General features: G+C 38.5%; 1 protein-coding gene across 1 annotated transcript in view; it reads left to right on the top strand.

Moving 5' to 3' along the window:
- Positions 1-17,657, top strand: part of PPP2R2A (protein phosphatase 2, regulatory subunit B, alpha) — a 41,915-nt gene that overhangs the window by 1,046 nt on the left and 23,212 nt on the right. The window contains exons 2-3 of the mRNA XM_009319545.1: positions 75-157; positions 2,173-2,247. Coding sequence (XP_009317820.1) covers positions 75-157; positions 2,173-2,247 — 158 coding nt within the window. The remainder of the gene's footprint in view (positions 1-74; positions 158-2,172; positions 2,248-17,657) is intronic.

The raw sequence follows: 17,657 nt of genomic DNA, 5'->3' as shown, positions 1-17,657 counted from the left end.
TTCTGGGAAATTGTGCTTTCCTCCCACCCACCCCTTCCTCCTTTCCCTCCCTTATCGCAAAAAAAAAAAAAAAGGCACGAAAGAAGCAAGGTGGAGGGGCTTCGATGGGGGAAGTGGTGTATTTTGAAGTTCAGTGTGCAGGAGGCTTGCAGACAGGGTGGGTCTTTTGCCTTTTTTCTCTTTCCCCTACAGGCTTTTTGAATTTGTAAACGTGCTTGTATGTTGCGTTTATTTCTCAGGTGGAGTTGGTGAGGACTGTGCAGAGAAGTGCTGCTGTGCACAGAGAGGTGTTCTAGGGTGCAGACGTGCTTGTGTCGAGAGTACAATTGCACCCTTCTGTAGGGTGCAGCTTTTAAGCATCTGCAAATGAGAGTAGAATTGGGCACAGGATGTAATTAAATAATACAGGTCTTTCTGTGTTTGCTTTCTCATTCTTTCCTGTGCTTGCTCCCCATTTTGCATCCTGAAGTGCTCTTGGTAGGCTAGAAGTGTGTATGCATAAGGTACCTCTTCGTTCTTACTTTTCCTTGCAATTTCTTAATTTGGAAATACATTCATCCCCCTCCTCTGCAAATGAATTGTCTTTTCAGTGCTTTGGAGGAGCAAGCATGAGAGGCTGTATTAGGTTTGTGCTTTGCTTTTTCCCCCTACACCATACGCCCATGCTCCACCCTCTTCTTTTTGTGGGGGGGGGGGGGGAGGAAGTGCTAACTTGGTTCAAGTAAATTGTATGAAAAATAGAATTTTAGCCTTAGGAAGAAAGAGCAGTGATTTTTCTTACAAGCTGTCCCCTTTAAAAGCTTCCATGGTGCCAGCTGCTAAATGACAAATGAAGAGGTTGGGGAGAGGAAAGGAAATAGGTTGTACGGGTTTTGGAGAATGGTAGAGAGATGTGTGTGGCAAACCTTTCCGACGTAGCTGCAAAAAGCATTTTGACATCTCTTGCGTAAATGGATGCTTGTACTTGCTTTCACCTTGTCAGGTTTTGTAGCTTGCATGTCTGTAATCCTTCAGAAAAGAAATTAAGGCAAGCAAAAAATGCAGACTGGACTGTGATTGCATTGCAGCTCTTCTGTTAACATTCTGAGACACTTGGTCTTTTTTGGAAAGATTATTTCGGGGCTTCTGGTTTCCATGTCTTTGACTTTTTTCCCCCCCTTAACTTAGTGTAGAGGAGGGAAGAAGTCCCTTCTGTATTCTTTGTTATTCCAAAAGTGGTAACAGACCTCTGGATTAATGTGTAAATGCCATCTGTTGCTCAGCCTGTTTGAATTGTGTTGAGGAAAAGTTCCATTTTGACAGTGGCTTTCAACAACAAAAAAAAAAAGAGGCAAGCCCATTTCAGTCTCTTCCTGTATGTACTCAGCCCTGCAGTGATTTGCTCAGACTGAAATGCAAAAGAAATGGGTGGTGATTTTTTTGTGTGTTTTGGTGGCAGGGTTCAAATGAATCACTGCCTTCCGCCGAGGCAGTAATGTTCCTGAAGTTTTCTCTTCGATCCGTTTTCTACGGTAGTAGAACTTGTTAACATCAGATTGCTTGTTTGCTTTTCTGCTTGGATTTGCTGCTCTTTTAAGGCTGATAATTGCTTTCATTACTTCTGCGAAGAGACTCTAAAATTGTGGTAAAATTTTTTTCCTTTAGTCTGTAGGTTCAGTGTGATGTTTTTGTAAAAGAAGGAAATGAATAGCATGCTTGGTTTATGTTGAACGAAAGACTGAAATGTTCCAAAAATGTACAGCTTTTTCTGGCAGTGAACCTTTAAATTGTTTGTGTGTGCGTGTGCGTGTTTGTAGAGGGTTCTGACTTCTAAAGTAGGAAGGAGCTTTGTGTGAAATAAGATGTTCATGCACTCATTTTAAATGCGCAGTTAAAGTTAGCACTAGCAACGTTACTTAGTCCAGCGAGCTTTTGGTGGTAGAGACTTTTATCACTGTTACTGCCTGTGCTTACACTGTTTTTGACAAACGTTGCGTTGAACGCTGGCAAACCGCTAATGACAAAAACAATATCTGTAAAGGAAAAAGGTGGGGAGGGGCAATTTGTAATTGTGCCGACAGCATAGCTGAGGAAGTAGGCGTGTGCAATGTTGTCTGAAATTTTCAGTTGGTAACTATTGTGTGCTCTTTGTGTTGCTGTGGGGGGTCTCATTTTCTGATTGTGTTTTTTTAGGAGCTGGAGGAGGAAATGACATTCAGTGGTGTTTTTCTCAGGTGAAAGGCGCTGTAGATGATGATGTAGCAGAAGGTAAGAGCAATATTTTTTACTGAATGTTTTCTGACTTTTTAACTACTTCTTAGGTAGGGAGATGTGATTGCAATCTTACTAAAATATCTCCGTGTTGCTGTATGCAACTTGAGCAAAGCAAACAGACATTTAACGTGCATTCAGATACCCAGATTGAAGATTAAACTATGGTTTGAGAGTACTGTTCTGCCCACTTTTAAGAAGGGTTGGATTCAGGCTTCTTAAATATTTTGCTGGAATTGTTTTCCAAGATTGTTAGATTTTCCTGTCACTCGGCTTTTGATTTGTGTTTTCTCCTAATCTGCAAAATGGGGAATGTGATACGTGCATTCCACAGGGAGGTGTTGTGAGAATTAATTACTGTTTGTACTCTTTGAAGATCTAAGTACTAGATAAAGATCAAGTAATTTTCCCAATCTTTCCAGCTTCTATTAACCAGAAGAGGAATAAATCTGAATATTTGTGCATGCTTACTTATTAAGTAAAGAGGGGGTTTGTGTTTGAAATAATACTGGAAATTGCCTAAAACTTTTCTAAGCTGGCAATGACAAATGTAATTTTATACTAAGATGGCTGCCTCTGATTGTGACTGCAAAAAATGTACTTGTTAGTTTCTTTTCCTTGGATTGGGGATCTTTAGAGGATTCATACTTTCTCTGTGCTGTTCAATCGCTGTGCTAGAGAGCAAAATTTCTTCTGAGGTCTTTTTCGGGGAAAGTTGCACTGACTTCTACGTTTCTTTGGCCATAAAGTGCTGTTTGTACAACACAGCCTTGTAAGATTGTGAGTTAAAATTTTTCTTTTGCAAGCAGTTGGCCTTGTCACTTACGTAATTCTTTGGGTTTTTTCTTTTTTTACATATCTTGAATGCTCTGACTTACAAGTAAGATTAATGTTGTATTTAGAGGAGCGGTAACTACGGTTTCCATTATTTTCCCACTTGACGTGTGGTTCAAATTAAATTCCAAAGGCCAAAAAAATCAGTATAAACATAAGTGACTTGTTTTTATTTACTAGCTGCAGCATGTGGCAAATGATGCACTTTCAAAGACTCCTGTCATTTACAAGCTGAAAGATGACTTTTGGAAACAAGAAAGCTGTAACAATTTTTAAAGTTTAAGTTCTTCAGGAAGTGTATTTTTAAAGCTTGAACTCAAAACTATTCTTAAATATAGTATAATTTTTCCCCGTCAGACTGTAAATTCTATAAACTTTATTTTAATTACATATCAAACGAAATCCTTAATTAAGTACAAATATTGAAGAAGTTGTGGTTATGTGGCAAGTGCTTGCAAATAATTCTTCATGAAAATAGACATGTTGACATGCATATAATAGTAATGAGCTATATATATATATGGTAAAGTGGCTTTTACAGGGATCCGGAAATGCAGAAATCAGGAAATAGTCTGTCCTTAACTTACTTAGCTGTTCTGAAGTATTGTACTTTACGTTACGAAAGATGACTTGCTAGCCTTATGCTTCCTGACAGGTTAGCAGCTGTACTGTGTGTTGCTGGAGTCATAGTGGGTGGAGTTCAGGGAAGCCTTCACTGTAAGTGAACTCACTAGCTTCAGTTTCAGCCAGCCAGTCAGGATGGTTTCCAAAAAATTGTAAGACTATCCATTTTTTATTTTGTGGAAGATGCAGCCTTTTGATTTTGTGACCCAAAGAGCAGAGAAGTTTGGTTTCATTGTCGGCTCTAACTGACTTAGGATGAGTCTTAAGGTACAAACCCCAGAGCCTCGATATACTGCAAGACATCCGGAAATCTAAATGCCTAGATCCTGGAGTGAGGTCCCAAGGCTGGTATTATACTTCGTTGTAATGAACTTGTTGAGCTGAAATTCTCTCCTCTTCCTGTATATTCAGCTCCCACAATTCATGCTGGAAATTTTTGAAAGCCAGTTGTCTAATCAAAGCGCAAGTTTAGCTTCCATGCGATCCTTTGAGTTCTTGTTATACTTCGTAATGTCTCCCTGTGATACTGTTGGAAGGGTTAATAATGTATCGAGCTGCTCATATTTTTCCTTTTATTAGCTATATTTCTGGCTTTAAGGTTCACTTTAATGAAACGGAGCCTTGTGTGGTTCCTGCAAAAAATGGAACAGCAGCTTTGCATGCTTCTGAATACCCAGCATTTGCACTCCTTCAGAATACCCAAGGACAAGTTGACAGTGGCTCTAAGTCTAGTCTGAGGACCTTTTTTCCCCTCCCTGCCTTTCTGTCTGCTTTCTAGTGGCAGGCACCATGGTGAAAGCTAAAGAAAATCTTGCTGTCTGAAGCTTAAATGACTGTGGTCTGCAAGCTAACAAGTATGAACTCTAATTGTGTCTGTGACTGAGGACAGTGCCAATTTGTATACGGTAGCACGTAGGGTGTGGATTTTTGTGTTCCGAATGGCTTTAGAGCTCAAATTTTAAAAACTAACTTTTGTTGTGGAATGCTGAAACTTCACTAAAAACAAGTGAAGAAAACAAACTTGAAAGAAATGGGAGATTTCACTGTCTGTTTTCTTCCTGATCGTAATACAGTATTGCAATATTTATATTGGAACGCTAGCTTAAACTAAACTAATAGAAGTGTTAACCAAGAAAACTGCATCTATTTAATTGCATTAATCAGTAGAATACAAAACCAGTGGTCTCTCTACAATGTTGCCTATAAAACAGGCCAATGGAGGGTAACACTTAATACAGTAATAGTGGCAGCAACTTTAAAAAGCTTGCTAAGAATGCTAGTACGTAGCTTCCAGTAGATTTGAGGTCAGATCTGACCTCGTAACCGTCACATAATATGTATAACCTATAATTCTTCAGACACTTAGGCTAGAATGGCTGTCTATTACAAAGTCAATATTTGGTGGCTTTGATGGCTGAAACATGAACTCTGATACATACAGTTTTTAATTTTCTGGCTTTCTAAGCGCTGTGTGATAGATGGATGTGACTGTTTCTTTTAGAGCTAATGAGGGTGGAAGGGAAAGAAGGGGGAAAGCTGTTACTAAAGCTTGAGGAAAGAAGATGGCAATGAGTTTGTATCTGGGGCCTGCCTGTGTCATTCTGCTGTGGCAAACCTTTTCGAACTTGAGGAATATGGGTCTGTGAGGAGCAGAGAACTAGCCTCTTTTCTCTTGGTATATGGAATTTATCCTTGGTTGTAAGCTGTGGCCTGGCCCTATCAGATCACAAAGTTAAGCACAGAAATCAGGTTATAAATTGAAGTGTGAGTGTCTGCTTCATTATAATTGGGGTCCTTAATTTTAACTGATGGCAAAAGTTTGCCTCTGTGATTTTAGCAGTCTATTGCATAAGGGCAAGGGTGTTGTAGCTTGTGCTGCCTCTGTTTCTGAAATAGTGATTCTTTGCTCCACAGAAGTTTTTCTCCCTTCATAATTTTATGTGTCTTGCTTGTGCCCAATTCTACAACGTATCTGTGCTCAACTTGTTCCATGTACTCTGGAGAATCCAGAGCCAGGACATTAGATTAGACAGGACTTCTCCAGTGGAGAACACAGAGTCATTGTCCTTGATAAGTTCGATGATCAGCTTATCAACATCATCTGTAATGGATTTTTTTGTTCTTTTGTGCCATCACTGTTTCAGTGCAAGCAAGACTTAACTGTCCAGAAATACTCAAGAGCAGACATTACCACGTTTTCTTAGTGAAAGTTTCCTGTATGGGAATGATTATAGAAAAGGATTACGACGACTTTCTGCAGCAGTTTCAATGTTTTGGGACTTGTTTTTACTCTCCTGCTGTTAAGTTCTCCAAGATGTGGCATAATGGCAGCTCCAGTTGGAAACAACTAAGAATTGTGATTTTAAACTGTCTCTGAAAACTAGACACTTGCTTAATGGAATGAGTTTGTACTTCAGAACAAATTAAGTCAAATTTGTTTAATTACTTGGCAAAAGGAAAAGAGTCAAGCTGCTGTATCTAAATGTTCTTTCAAGTGTAATCCAAAGATATGTGAAAGTCTGATAGTCTGGGTCCAAGGCTGGGAGCCAGGAACTTAAGTCCTAAGCTTTAACCCTGAGTAATTACCACCCATCTTTGACAAGTTGTTTAACTATTTCATGCCCGAATTGTCTCTGAAAGAAGTACTGGAATATCTGGTGTGGGGGCTGATTACTAACTTAATTTTGAAGTTCGATGCTTAACTATTCTGTGCTGCTTTGTTAATAATCTATGACTTGTTTAATGTTTCCTCTTCTATAGCCAAAACATTGCTGTACTCCGTTTCAGTTTGTGCAGATGATGAACAGATGAAGTCTCTTACATGGCTATCCCTAGCCAGCTCGTGTGTGTGGTCAGAGATATAAACAAGATTTGACTTTCGTCTTGTTCAGGAAGGCTTTCTGTATTTGATTCTAAGTATGTTATATCTTTCAAGTGTAGTTTCATGTTTATTTTTGGCAGACTTCAAAATTGCAGAGCAGCTATGGGAACTGCTGTTGCTTCAGTAATGGTAGTTTGTCTTAGTGCATGAGAATAGTTATCTCGGAGTAAGGAAAATTGAAGCCAGGAATGAGGACTGCTGTAAAAAGCAGTTTACCACCATCTGGAGTTCACGATCTTCTCTTGCCTTACCAGAAAGCTTTTTCTTTGTCAAGTAACATGTATCTGTAATAGTGGGTTAGAGCTGCTGAGCCTCCTTCGGAAAGTTGGTTAGCTCTGTCCTACCAGACTGTTACGCCTGGTGGCACATCTGGTTCTGTAGGCTTACCAACAATTGACTAATAGGGACCCATACCTTGAGATGGAGGGATGTTGCTGGGATCAGTTGGGAAGAAGGGCTTCTGCTGAGCTGTGTTTGTGGGCAGGAGTCACAGAAGAGAAACAATGGCATTATTACAGAAGTCACTGATGGGCTTTTTTATTGGGGATTGATGGAATAGGAGGGGAGGAAAAATTCTCAGAGAAAAGTAGCAAAGGTGTGAGAGGTTGCGATGATAAAGCTGAAGAAAGATTGGGGTATAGTTGTGGGAGGGAGCTTAATTTGGGTTTTTGAAGGCTGTGGTTATGTTCTGTATGCTCATAAGGTAACATCAGTTAGAAGGAGCAAGGACTAGTAATAGGTTTGTTCTTAAGGGGTAGTCTGAAATACGCTGGAGATGAATAAAAAGAGCCACGGTTATAGTCCTATTCTGTATTCCTAAGTCTGCTTCTGTATTTTAGCTCTTTTATCTTCAGCCATTTGTAGAATGACTGACTGTATCTAGAGAGAGAAATAGGCTACTGTGTTCTAGGAACTGCTGGTCTAGATTGACTAAAGTGTGCATTTAAAGTGTGAAGTCCCCCAAAACAAAGAGTGTTTAGCAAACAGCTAAATAGTAAGTGGCTGTTTAGCTTCCTAGAAGTTATTCAGTACTCTCTCTTGACATGGGTTTGGTAGCTAGGGCACTTAAGCTTGTCAGTCACGCTGACCGGTATTGTTCTGTTACTTCTGTGATGCTTTGCTGTTCTTGGAATCTTTTTTGCATACAAAAATTAATTGGAAAAAGGAGTGGGGTTTTCGTGTCGTAAATACGGTAGTTATAGTGATCAAGCTGTCAGACTCCAACAGTACAAATGAATGCAACTTTGCTACCAGTGGCAATTGTGGTGGATTACAACTCTTGATCAGCTTTGTGAAACTTCATAGCTTTTAATTTTAAAGGTGCTACCTAAACGATTCTGGTTTGGGTATTTCTACCCTATAAATGGGTTTCTGTGGTAGCTGTAGCTTCATAGAATGTGTTTTAGGAGAACTAAAATGAAGAATAAAACTTCTACTGGATGCAGTGCTGAAGTAAGAGTTAAGAGCTGGGTGTTCCTAGCTGTACTGTCTGCCTTTTTTTTCTTTTTTTTTTTTTCCCCCTTCCTTCTTTCTGTTCTCTTCTGACTTGCCTATTTAGGCCATGGCTACATGTTTGGCAGCATTTCTGCTTAAAGAGGCACTCCTTCCCACTTTGCTGGCACAAGTGTTCATGTAACTGCACAATGAACTTGTTTGGGAAGCTGATCCAGCTGAAAAATACTTAAAATTGTCATTTTGACTGGATTATTTTTCAGCTGAATTGAACCCTGATCTGGTTCTCAGTGCTCTGTGTGTGCTTGTGCCAGCATAGTGTAGAGAGTGATCAAGTGGCTCAAAGGAACACGAGGAACTCTGGAAGAGGGTTGGTCTCTTTATAGGACTTTATGTACAGTCATCACGAGACCCTGATCTCTGAAGTGCTATGCTACTACAAATGGTAAAATTGACTGATAAAAAGGACTTTAAACCTTTGCTGTTCAAGAGAGATACTTTGAACATACGCTATCTGAAGGTCAGCAATAGAATATACTACTGATACTGTAACAGTAATCTTAAGAGACTGAACTAAAATGCCAGCCAATAAGATAATTGAAGCTTTGCTATGGTGCACTAGTGCTTGACAGAGATCTTGCATCACTGGTGATCATCTTTTAGATGTAAAGACTGAAGTTGGTCCAAGTCCGTGCTGCTATTGAAAACAAGTGGACCTGTAGATTTTTACTGGGTTACATTGCAGTTGAATCAGATCCCTGAATTTAAGGCTGTGTGGATGTGCAAACACTAGAGGTGTAAAGAAAGGGTGATGAAAACATGTGTCTGAGGGCAGGTGGAGAATGCAGAACTACCTCATTTGCTAGCAGCACTGATCTAGGTTGGTATAAGCCAGTTGTCAAACTGCTGTGCAGGGTGACAGTTGTAGATTTTTTGAAATTAGATATCACGTACACACGTGCAAACACACACAGGGACATACAACACAATGTCATTTATCACTACGTTGTAAATAATCTTTTTGACATTTCTCTGCAGCAAAACATAGTACACATGGAATAGGTTTTCTTCCTTCAGCGTCCACACAAGCAGTATGTGGAAATGACATTTGTTTAGCATTGTTACCAGCTCTGTTAGTACAAAGAGGTGTGTTAGTACAGTTTAGTTTCTTGGAAGTTGTTCTAGAAAAGAATACCACTTAATTGGGAGAGGGATTACTTACTGATTGCTTTACTGTAAAGCACTTTAAAAAGATAATCTGACAAATGATAATCTTCTCTTATTGTGTCTTATCACTCTTAATATGATTTGAAAAACTGATTCCCTTGTTTTGGGGTTTGACTTTATCTAAACTAATGTATTGTCTTGCATTTAGATGCTGTAGAATTAGGCCTTCTTTGTTTTAGGTGCTGTTTGAGTGTGCATACAATTAAATCTGCTATGTACTGTACCTCCTGTAGTAAAAACATCAATTACTGATGGTACCAAATCAAGGCTACCATTTGTTCTTTCCTCTTTAGGAAACACTGTGCTCCCAAAGCAATTTCATTAGTATAAGATGCTTTTACAACTGCCTTAAGGGTATTTTCCAGACCTTTTTTCATATTTTCAGTGCTCTATAATACACAGTACCATAATTATGTCTACAGTATTTTTAGTATGGAGCAAAAAGTTTTGCAGAATAAGTCAGTGTTCAGTAATTATGTGAAACTGAGGTTTATCCTTCTTGAAAAAATGATTGAAATGAAAATGATTGAAATGAATGAAAAGTCCTGGCGTAGGTAGGCACTTATGTTGTGAATGTGAATAGAGACAGCAGTTACCATATTTCTATGAAAAGGAGAGAAAAACAGGAATTATGATACTTGCTCCAAACCAATTTAGAATAATCTCTTTCAAGAAGCAGCAGTGGGTCTTATAGTCAAAATAACTACATCTGGACAGTTTTCTAGATTTTAAACTTGAGTGAAATATTTGTAATTATAGCTTTGTTACATTGCTTTATAGCTCAGTTATGCTCTTAAAGCATGCACTAGCTAAATGCTAGTTTTGTAGGGTTAGTATGCAAGTAAGCTGGAAACAGAAAGGATGTTGTCATTCTTTTATGCTGTTATGTGAGCCTTCCTGAAAATGGGGGAAGCCTAAAAAGGTGTCTTGTCTTAAGAGGTGAAGTACTGATACTGTGTGTCTGTGCGCACTTGTTAATGATTTTGTGTAGCAGGACTTCCTTTATTGCATATACTGTGGCTCACTTTCTGGCTCCCCAAACAGGACTGCTTTAGGAGATTGCTCTGGGCAGCAGGTAGTGTTACATGATGGTGGTCTTGTCTTGTTCTTTTCTGTGACTGGAAGGTTTTGGGTTGTTACATTTGCATTTAAAGTGAAGATGCTGGCGAAGGAGACATCAGGTAGGGTGTTGCTACTGTGAGTTGATAATATTACTGAAAACAATTATTTGAGGCTTCTGTGCATGACTGTAATTCGGTTACAGAAACAGAAGTGGCTGTAAGCTTGTCTTGTAACTTACCAAGCTTTTGTTAAGCACTAGAGGAGAAATTATTAATTTGGTTAGCCATTCTTTATAAAAATGTATTTTCCTCTTAGCGATCTACAAGTGATAGCACCATTAAGAAAACCAGCATATCTAGGTCACATGTTAAACCCCTTAGGCAGTTAGGCTTGCATCTAATTTTGGAAGAAAATTTTAGGGTCAGGAAAAGAGGGTTTAAAAGAGTTGTATTGTAAACAAAGATTGATTTCCCAGGTATGTAGAATGCATTTTGTGTGGAAGTGTTTCTCTTTGCATTTCCAATTGCAGTTCTTAAATTAATGCTCTGGGAATAATGTGATCTCCAAACGCACACAGTTGGCACTCTGTGTTTTTGAGAAGTTGAGAAAAGATAATTGCATGTATTCAGGAACAGTTAAGGTAATTGAGACTTCAGACTACAGCTGCTTATTTAAAATTTGGAATAATTTCTAATATATTCTTGTCTGTTAAATGCTAGTAGCTGTATTTTCCTTTTTCCCTGATGAATATAAAAAGTGTTCCAGGGACCATTCTTTGACTCTTAGAAGTAGTGATTTCAGCTGGCCTTTCTCCTGTTAGTAGAAGGTTAGAAGATGATACGCAGAATTATGACCCGTTTGTGTATAGTGCTTATAAACGTAGTCTGAAGGACTTACTTTTTTCAAATAACTTAAAATTTTAAAGTAAATTGGTCCAGCAGACAAGAGCTACATACTGAAATAAATGTTTAGCTTCAACTCTCCTAAATATATAATGATTCCCAAAGACATTTGTTTCAGAGCTCCTAGACTTTTTTCCAATGGAATTACATAATAAAAACCTAACTTCTGAGGTACTGTTCTTGGTGCATTGTGTAAGGATTCATTTATAGAAATACTGGAGATAATTTAAAAATCTTAGATTATCTTTTAATAATTGCTGTGTTCAGCTTGTTTTGGAGTGACGTGTGGCCTTGGTATGGAAAGAGGAATTAGAATTCAAATTGCGTCCTGACTTGCCTGTAGGTTCATTGTCACTTCAAGTAGCTGCTGCTTCTGAAAGAGATGGTCCTTCCTTGTACCTTTACCAGTTACTGCTTTGAGCTGACACAGATGTTCATTTAGCTGCGTAGTGATCACTTTGGGAAACTGACCTGAATGAAAATTACATGTCTTGGATTATTTGCTATCAGGTTAATTTTATCCTGAGTTAGTTTCCCCAGACTGATTTGTCAAACTGTAACAAATGTTTGTGGTAGAATAGGTAGTGCTGCTACAGGAATGGGACAAGAGATGTGAGAGGTGAATGGATGGATTGCTTCTCTTGGAGATAGGATAATGGTTTTAAGGCAACATGTAAAACTATGGCATTGTGAACAGCTTGGTCAGTCTCCTCCTCAGCCTTTTCATGCTTAGAGTTGATATATGCTTGTTCATAGACTGCCTTTCGTATGGAAAACTCTACTTTCAGTGAATTGAGGTTCATGTTTGAGGACACCTCTTCTGAAAGATCAATGTGAACAAACAGCAATTGAAGTTGAAGCCCACAAACTTTTTCATTATATAGTCTAGCAGTGAGAAAACGGCACTGCATTATAGAGGTAATAGCGAAGCATTCATAACCTATTTTAGTAGAATGTGGAACTGGCAGGAATGGCTTTTTGACCAAAATTTAAAAACTTTCTGTATAGTCCTTCTGCCTTTTCTTAGTCTGTTCTTATCACAGCTTCATGGGTGGCTTTTTTGTTGTTGTTGTTGGTTTGATTTTAGCTGAATCTTACTTTTTTCTTTTTGTTTTCAAGAAATACCCGGGATTTTTCATTTTACTCCAGACCCTTTTGGAAGTGATAACCCACTCTTGAAAGTGGTGGGGGCTGGTAACATACCAGTTCTGTTACTGGAGCAGAACACATGCTGTGCTTAACTCGGCAATTTTGTCTCTGACAGTATTTAGATGCCTCAGAGGAAAGTGCTGTGGGAAGACAGAGAGCATTTAAAATGAAACAAAAAAACCCACTTGGAGATTCTGCACATCAGGTGGTTGGCTCCCTGGAGCTTGTGGATTCTTTTCCTTGATTTGACCTGAAGAAGCTCATGCCAAACCCGGGAATAACAAACATCTACTTGTTTCTGTAGCATTCTCCTCTTTCTGCTGTTTCTGAAAACGAGTGAAGTATGTTCTAAATTGCCATCTACAACTGTGCTTCTGGGTCATCTCTCTGTCCTGTTGCTCAGTGTTCCTGCACAAGGGTAATTAAGCATGCATGTTGTTAGAAAAAATGGCATGACCGAGTGATTGCATCCTGTGTAGGAGCACTTCTGACCTAATCTTTCTCTCTTGCTGGTTGCTATCATTTTTAAGAAGTCATCAAGAGAAGACAGTGTACACAGCCCTCTTTGGTCTTGTAAGCTTGTTTATGTATATGTTGAAATTCTTTTTCCAAAAGTTTTACAATTCTGTAACATTCGACTGGAAGTGGTTTGGCACTTTCTACTTCATGTTCTTTCTAACCAGTGTCTTTTGATGGAGGATCAAGTTTCTTACAGAGCTGTTACTACTCTTTTGCTTTTTACCAAGTTTAAAGTTTAGATTTAAATTTAATTGGGGGGAGGGCGGGATTGACAAAAAGAAAAATGGGAAATGGAGATAACTGAAAGTAATCATCCAGAGTTGTTTCATCAGGAAGGTCACTAAGTCATTTTAACCCCTCCATGCTTTGTTTTCCCTGTCTGTAAGACTAGTGTGCCTGTTCCCTGAAATCAAGTTCCAAAACTTTTAAAAGCTATTGCAAGGAACTTTGAGATCCTTGCAGGACAGTAATAATACTAAACACTCTCTATCTTGTTTTCAGCTGTTATACAACTCTTCCAAAATCTAAAGAAAAGGTCTTAATTTATAGATAGAGAAGGTGAGAGATGTAAAAGAATTAACTTAAAAGTAAAGGTCAGTATTTTGCTCAGATTAGTAGACTATATATATATTTAAGATGTGCTATAAATTTAAGTGTCTGCCTTACAGAGTTGTCAAGACTTGTAGACTCCATTTTGCATCATTTAGAGAAGTAAGTGTTAGGAATCTCTGAAAGTCCAGGCCAGAAACTAGCAATGGTCTCTGTTAAATAATTATTTTTTTTTTTAAGAAGCTGAGGCATGTATGCTTGGGCCAGAATAGAAACACAGGAAAACACTTGCCAAGTGGGGAAAAAAAAGAAGAGGCAGCTGGTAAAGGGAAGACTCTTTTTTCGGGTTCCAAGTGCCACTAAAAAATGTATTAAGTATTGAAATGAACTGATAAAGGAGTGAATGCCTATAGTGAGTGCAGTAATCAGAAATTTTTATTCCACGGTCACTTAATAGTCAGAACTGTGTATTCATCTCTGCTGGAGACTTCAGTTGTACTTGTGACCTTCACAGGCGCTGTGCTCTCCGGCAAGCTGCCTGAAATCCATCTAGTGAGTGTGCCTCCCTCCCTCCTTCTCTCCCTCCCTTCCGTTACGGTAGGTAAGAGTGATTTTTTGCTTTCATTTTCTTTCCTTAGAAGGAGGCACTTTACACGTTGTCTGAGGTACAGTGGTCTCTTGCATTCTGCACATGCAGATTAAAAGACTTATAAATTCTTGGCCTTAGCTTTTGCACCTGAAATAAAAGCTTTGGTCAAAGAATGTATGAGAGGAGTCTGAAACAGCATGATCGTTTCTAGGAGTTGTTTTTTGTATCTACAACAGAATTGCACACCAAGTCACAGAATTCTCGTAGCTGATTTTGAAAGGCATTGCCAAACTGGTATTTTCCTAAAATACTGCTACTAATTTTTAACTTGCAGCGTGTGTTTTGGAATGGCTTCAGCAAAAAGAGAAAATCAAGATATTCCAGTGCTGTTAGTCTGTAGCATTCTCAGTGACAAATCAAGAAAGGCATTGCCTAAAGGCTTCTGTTATGTACATGCAAAACAATAGCACAGTATGTTATTTGCAAACAGAAAACTAACCACTGGCTTTTCTGTGCTGTGCAGCCTATTGAAATTCTGGCTGTGATTCCAGCAGGGATTTTTCCATAAATAGCTCTGTACTACTTCAGAACACAAACAAGCCCCTGAAAAGATCTAAAGTAAGGTCTTCTGAGGGGACTATTTAGCCTATGTTCTTAGGGTGTACTTCGGTGTAGATACTGTAGTGGATGTGAGGAATGTTTCTATAGGTTGACGTGGGGGGGGCTGTCAGTAAAATAAATAGTTACTGATTCAAATTAGTTTCAAGGACTCATGAATCAATAACCTGGCTTGAGCACAGGAAAAAAAGGATAATAAAAATGAACAGATGTAAGTGGAAGCAGGTATGTTTTCCTTTTAGTATTGAAGTGATTTTTTTTTTTAACATAAAAGCCATTAGGTAATGACTTTTAGGCATTAGGTAACGGTTCAAGTAAATACAACTTGAAATAGAAATGATTTATTCTTTCAATGAACAGACATCCAAATTAACACATCCTTTTAAAATTTTTACTGATTGGATGTTTGGTTATGTGAATTAATACACAGCTAATTTTGTAGTGCAGGTTTTTCAGTGCTATATAGGTGAACATCCTCTTGAATAAGTAATACGGGGGCAACTTTCATGTAGATATGTTCAGTCATAATTAGTGTAAGCTATCTTGAGTAAGGTAATTTGTAGTCTTGAGGAGAAGCTTGTAAACATTCTGTGAATTAGAAGAGGTGAGTAAATGCCTCTGATTTGCCTAGTTCACAGGGCTGATTTTCTGCTAGTCCTGTTGCTACTAAATATTTTTTTTTTTAACACTGCAGAAAACCCCTTTTAAAGGGAATCAAAGAGCATCAAAATAACTTTGGCATTTGTGAAATCCATGCTCTGAGTGGTAGGCTCTTCAGTGTCCTTCTCAGCCCCTGGTTATCAAACAAATGTGTTTATCAGCTGTCACAACAGAATGAGGATGGTATCCCAGAGAACAGGGCTGACAGGACCTTGGGAGCTTGTTAGTATGTTCTTTAAATGCACATCTTTCAAGTATACGTATTACTCCTGTTGGACGTTTATTAAAAAACCTTCATCTGTGGAGATTCTACAGTCTCAGAAGCCTATATTTGAGAGTTTAACTACCCGTAGTCTTGAATGACTTTGTTCATAATGTCTAAAATCACTTTTGGTGAAGGAACACTTAAAATTTCTGTGTGGGGATTGCGCGCTGGTCTTGAATGGAAGCTAGCCCTGATACCCATACAAGGCAGTGACTTCGTGCTATTAACTGGATATAACTTAGTAGGAAGAACAGCTTAACTGTTGACACTTTTAAGGCCTAGATGGTATTTCTGAGCTTGTTGAGATTCCCCCCCCCCCAAGAACTTCCTTTTTCGTTCCTCCTCAGCATATAGAGAACAGTTCCCTAGGAAGATGGAAGTATAAATAAAACAGGTAGGCAATACAGCAAAGCACTTCTGCTACAAGGGGTAATTAGCGTGGTTTTGGAAAATAGATACATCGCTAACAAGTTTATCACAGTGAGAAGAAATAAAGCTTGAATAAACGTTAGTCGAATTCTTTTAATGCATTTTTTTGAATCCTCATACTATGTATAACTTGCATTTCATAGCGTGTCTTATGAGAATTATGGAGCGCTTCTGTAAGCATTATGTATAAATCCTGAAGGAGCCTAGTGAGTGTGTAGTACTGCGACTTAGCTCTAAGAATAGAGGTTTTCCAGAGAGCAGTGGCTTGAGATGGAGTTCTGGTCTCCTGAATCTTCACTCTGCATATAGTTAATAGGATGTCCTTTATCTGCAGGTTGGCAGGAATGTTTTCAGAGGTCAGGAATGGCAGCGCTGTTCTCTGAATAGAGGCTATTTAATTTCTCTGTTCCAGCATAAAGTTTATTCTGGAAAATCAGTAAACTTGAGTTTTTGCCCTCAGCAGTGCTAAAATTGAGATGTTACTTTCTTGGAAATGACATATGCAGAAACAGTTTTGCTGTAGCTTTATTAATGACATGTTATAAAGTGAAGCTCTGCAGGCAGAAAATATGTTGGAACAAGTCATGTACCAGAGTACTAAGGCTAGACAAACGCTGTGTTAGAGCAGAAATAATCTAATCTGTTACTTGTAAGCCTTTTTGTCTCAATTCTCCTTGTATTGCTCAGTAAGTCCCTCAGTTTTGTGAGTGATAGTGACAGAACATTCAGGCACCTAAGGAGATCTTATATGAAGCAATTGTGGGCATGAAGTTAGTTCCTGCTAGAGTTAATTTTGTTCCCCTATAATTAGGTGTGTATGATCTGTATGTGATTGTACAAAGGACAGAAATGATGAGTAACTCCCCAACTAAATTCTACACAATACAAATATAACTTAACCCTTCTGTCATCTTTGTCCAGGAAGACCTCTCATAAATCAGTGTAGGTTTTGCTGGCTGAAGAGTGTTTCTGTAATGGAAATATAACTAGTGTGGATTGTATATAGTACTGCTTAGTACAATTACTTTGTTTAAAGGGATAATGTATGGTTGAAAGGCACAATCCCTGTAATAGTAGATGTTTGAAACAGGAAAATTCAAAGGGGAGGAAGCTCTTTTTCTGTGTCATTTAGTCAATTATCACTATGTCTGCAGTAATATATAAAATGCTTCCTCTATAGTATAAACTGTAGAAGCAGAGAACACTGACACTGCCAGTTTCCCCCTTCAAGCAAACTGTAGACTTCATATTCTACTGGGCTTACATTTTAGCTAAGACTTCAGTTGGGGTTTAAAAAAAAAGGTGGTTTTAGGTAAGTTTTATTGCTGCAGCACCAAAGAACATATGCTTATTTTCAATTTTTTTAGTGTATTTAAACCACTCAAGGAAGGCTTGGTGGTTATATGACTGTTCTGGGCTGTTACAGACTTTGTTGGTTGCCAGAATTCTGTGGCACTTGCTTGAAGCCTAAGGTTTTGGCTTCTGACTTTTCTGATGGAGTGATAGCAACTTAATTTAGAGGTGCATAGCCTCCGAAGGTGATGTTATCTGGAGGCTGGAAACTACGGTTCACAATCTTTTTTTGATAATCCTAACCTTGAGTGAAGAGGAGTTTTCATTGCAATCGAAAGGGGATTGATGCACATC

This window comes from Pygoscelis adeliae, unplaced genomic scaffold (genome assembly GCF_000699105.1).
Source record: "Pygoscelis adeliae isolate BGI_AS28 unplaced genomic scaffold, ASM69910v1 Scaffold372, whole genome shotgun sequence".
NCBI lineage: Eukaryota > Metazoa > Chordata > Aves > Sphenisciformes > Spheniscidae > Pygoscelis > Pygoscelis adeliae.
The sequence above is the reverse complement of the archived record's forward strand: the minus strand, read 5'-3'. Positions and strand labels throughout refer to the sequence as shown.